Genomic DNA, 3,913 nt, shown 5'->3' with positions numbered 1-3,913 from the left:
CAAAATCGAACATTTATCTAAAAATTTCAATGTTGCCAAGATACGTAGATATTCTTTAAACATTGATTGATGAAATACCGAAGAGTTTTCTGCAATCAAATATCGAAAACTCCTTTGTTTTTTTAATTGCTAATCAAGCAGGTGCGACACTGTAGTATAAGTGAGGACGTTTGAGTTTGCATAAATTCATTACCTCCAGAATGGAAAAATTTCAATAGAAATGCTCAGACAGGTCGATTTTTATTTTTAAATTAGGACTTTTTGGCATATATATAATACTATTTTTTTAAATGAGAGTAGGGGTTGTGTGATAGCTCATTTGAAAGGTTATTGAATTTTCTATTCACTAATATAAACAATAACATAATTATTTATACATGGTGTACAAAATATTTTTTTTATTAAATTAACTTTGATTAAATTTGACAAATAGAAGAAAAAAATTTTTTTGTACATGCTGTATAAATAATTATGTTAATGTTTATATTACTGAATAGAGAATTAAATAACCTTTCAAATGAGCTATCACACAACCCCTACTCTTATTTAAAAAAATCATCGATTACGTCATCACGCTCAGATGTATGACGTCACTAGTATTATATATATGCCAAAAAGTCCTAATTTAAAAATAAAAATCGACCTGTCTGAGGATTTCTCTTAAAATTTGCCCATTCTCGAGATAATGAATTTATGCTAACTTAAACTTCCTCACTTATACCAGAGAACAATAACCACACTTATACTACAGTGTCGCGCCCGCTTGATTAGCAATTAAAAAACAAAGGGGTTTTCGATATTTTATTGCAGAAAACTCTTCGGGATTTCATCAATCAATGTTTAAAGAATATCTACGTATCTTGGCAACATTGAAATTTTTAGATAAATGTCCGATTTAGGGTTAAAAATGGCCGATTACGCAATTTTTAAAATTTTCAATCGCTTATATAACAAAAACTATTAACTTAAGAGAAAAATCACTAAAGACGTTTTCTGATTGGAATGATTCAAAAAACCTAAAAAAAATTTGTTCGATGCAAAAAGAATAATTTTAGGAAAAACCCCTAATCTTTCCCCTCGCCTGGCATGGTCTTATGCTCTTCAGAATCGCCTGTCATTGTACACATTTCTTCTAAATGACTTACTCAAACAAATACTTAAATTTAAACCTTACAGGAGAAAGTTTATTTTACCCCCTAAATTTGCACTTTTAGTTTCACCTGGTAGATACACGTGCACGGCTGAGGCCTGCCGGGTCATGGTTTTTAGCCTTGGTGTGCTATGCATTATCACTAGAAAAATTTTTAGCCTTACAGGACGACCGTTAGTCGGAGGGTTCACTAGCTCTTAGGGCCGGTTGTTCGAACGCTAATCAAAACTGATCATTATCAAATATTCAATTACAATTATATTTGATTAAGCGTACTTCTGACATATGTCGCATTTTGAGGTTATGCTGACTGATTTATTTTATTATTTTGGTTTTAATTTAAAATAAAACATAATTAAACTCTTTCTGATGTTAATTTCTTGTTTTTACTTACAAATCAATAATAATAATAAGCAATTTTTAATAATTTAAGAGCTGCGGCTATATTTTAATTACTGTTTTACCTACAATCAATAACTGATTAGTGTGTTACATGTATTTTTCATGTCGCGATTTGATTCCCATCAAGAAAATTGATTACAATAAATGATTGATTATAATCAACTTCTTGATTAGCGTTCGAACAACCGGCCCTAAGGGCCGGTTGTTCGAACGCTAATCAAAACTGATCATTATCAAATATTTAATTACAATTATATTTGATTAAGGGTACTTCTGACAGATGTCGCATTTTGAGGTTATGTTGACTGATTTATTTTATTATTTTGGTTTTAATTTAAAATAAAACATAATTAAACTCTTTCTGATGTTAATTTCTTGTTTTTACTTACAAATCAATAATAATAATAAGCAATTTTTAATAATTTAAGAGCTGCGGCAATATTTTAATTACTGTTTTACCTACAATCAATAACTGATTAGTGTTTTTACATGTATTTTTCATGTCGCGATTTGATTCCCATCAAGAAAATTGATTACAATAAATGATTGATTATAATCAACTTCTTGATTAGCGTTCGAGCAACCGGCCCTAAGACTAATAACTGGTACAATTAAATCAACTCCCACCCAATGGCTTCCAGTATTAAGTCACATCCCACCTCCACATTTACGACGAGTTGACGCACTTACACGTGAATACAAAAATATCATGAACAATATAAATCTGCCGATCCACCAAGATACCGAGGATGCACGAAATACCCGTCTCCGCTCTAGAAAACCACCAATAAAAACGGCAAGAATGATACATGAGGAGTTCAACATCACGAATGCATGGTGCCAAGAATGGAACGCATGGCAAAATAACATGCCCTGCATTACCCACAAGCCACCAGGTTTTGATCTTCCACGTAAAACATGGTCCACTCTAAATAGGATCCAAACCAGACATGGCAGATGTGTACACATGCTACATAAATGGGGAAAGAACCCGTCTCCTCAATGTGACTGTGGGGAGAACCAAACCATTGACCACATTATTGAAGAGTGTCCCTCAAGATCCTACAATGGTAGCCCTGAAGACTTCCTGTTTGCAACTTCAGAGTCAATTGATTATATTAATACACTTGATGTTTGTTTGTAACTATTTAAAGTTTGTCATATACCTATATTACTAGTGTTTATAATTTTGTTCTAAATGTGTTGTAATTGCCATACGATAAATATATAAATAAATATATAACTTTTTCACGTCTAAGTCAATTATTTATCAACTACACTATCCATATTATTTAATAAACAACTTAAAATTTCCTGAAGTCGTGTCAAATATTTTTAGCCTTGTTTGTCTTGTCGCCACATTCTGTTCGACTGAGTGTGTTGTATGACAAAGATGGCTAATGTTCGATTTGGAAAATATCACGACGAACATGGTGTTCATCTTTATCAAATTCTGGAAAAACTAATAAATATTTTTGAAAATTTTAAACGCAGCATGAAAGACTATTCCATTACCGATGGTAGAAAGTCCCTTACAATAAACAAAAAGTTTTTTGAACAAGATATTTGACATTAAAAATCACACTCAATTTTCTCTTTTTTTTTTTCACCCCTGTAACGTATTCACATAAACATTACAGCAGTGTTGCCAATCGGCGGATAATTATCCGATTTGCGTACCTTTTTGAGAGTTGTCGTATCTTCTTCGTATCTTTAAATAAATCGGATATATGCGGATATTTTTCAGTGTATCTACCATCGACAAAAACTTTCTCATCCATATATTCCCAACACCAACAACACATTAATTTTGTTTGGTTCCACCCAAATTTTTATACTGGATGAATGTTAGTGACATCCGATACTTTTCATCTTTTGACAAAAGGGACATGTGCCAATTCTTTTGTTTAGAATTTAAATGCACAAGTGCGTCCACTTAAGGCATACTAATCCAATTCAAATTTTAAAATCCGTCTGCCATCCGATGTTATTTATGAGTTTTTAGTTTTTAGTCTTTAAAGTTATGAAAGCTAATTCACGAACGATTTAGTTTTATTTTCATTTTATGTAGTGCAGTGCTTAAGTAAACGTCTGTTGAAATAAGTTTTGGTTTGTAAAAATACTTTTTTATAATGGATAAATGGTTAATAAAAAATGTTAAGGTGGGTAAAAATTTTTACCAACGTGTGGATATTGAAATATAATATTGAATTTGTTTTAGACCAGATCAAATAATGAAAAAAATACACTGCCTTAATTGTAGTTATATGTATACATTGTAACATTGGAACAATTTTGAATAAAAATTCTAGAAGAGTTGGTCACGGATATCCACCACACTTTATTCGACGTATCTTGCTG

At 31.5% G+C, this 3,913-nt stretch overlaps 1 protein-coding gene across 1 annotated transcript; it reads left to right on the top strand.

Annotated features, from left to right (window-relative positions):
• The first annotated feature begins 1,352 nt into the window (after positions 1-1,352).
• On the top strand, positions 1,353-2,724 carry LOC126883395 (uncharacterized). Its single transcript, XM_050648928.1, has 2 exons — positions 1,353-1,450; positions 1,848-2,724. Exon 2 carries the CDS (start codon positions 2,262-2,264, stop codon positions 2,694-2,696), a length of 435 nt encoding a protein of 144 aa, XP_050504885.1. The 5' UTR covers positions 1,353-1,450; positions 1,848-2,261; the 3' UTR covers positions 2,697-2,724.
• Positions 2,725-3,913: the final 1,189 nt, after the last annotated feature.

The sequence above is a fragment of the Diabrotica virgifera genome, chromosome 4 (assembly GCF_917563875.1).
Source record: "Diabrotica virgifera virgifera chromosome 4, PGI_DIABVI_V3a".
Lineage (NCBI taxonomy): Eukaryota > Metazoa > Arthropoda > Insecta > Coleoptera > Chrysomelidae > Diabrotica > Diabrotica virgifera.
The sequence above is the reverse complement of the archived record's forward strand: the minus strand, read 5'-3'. Positions and strand labels throughout refer to the sequence as shown.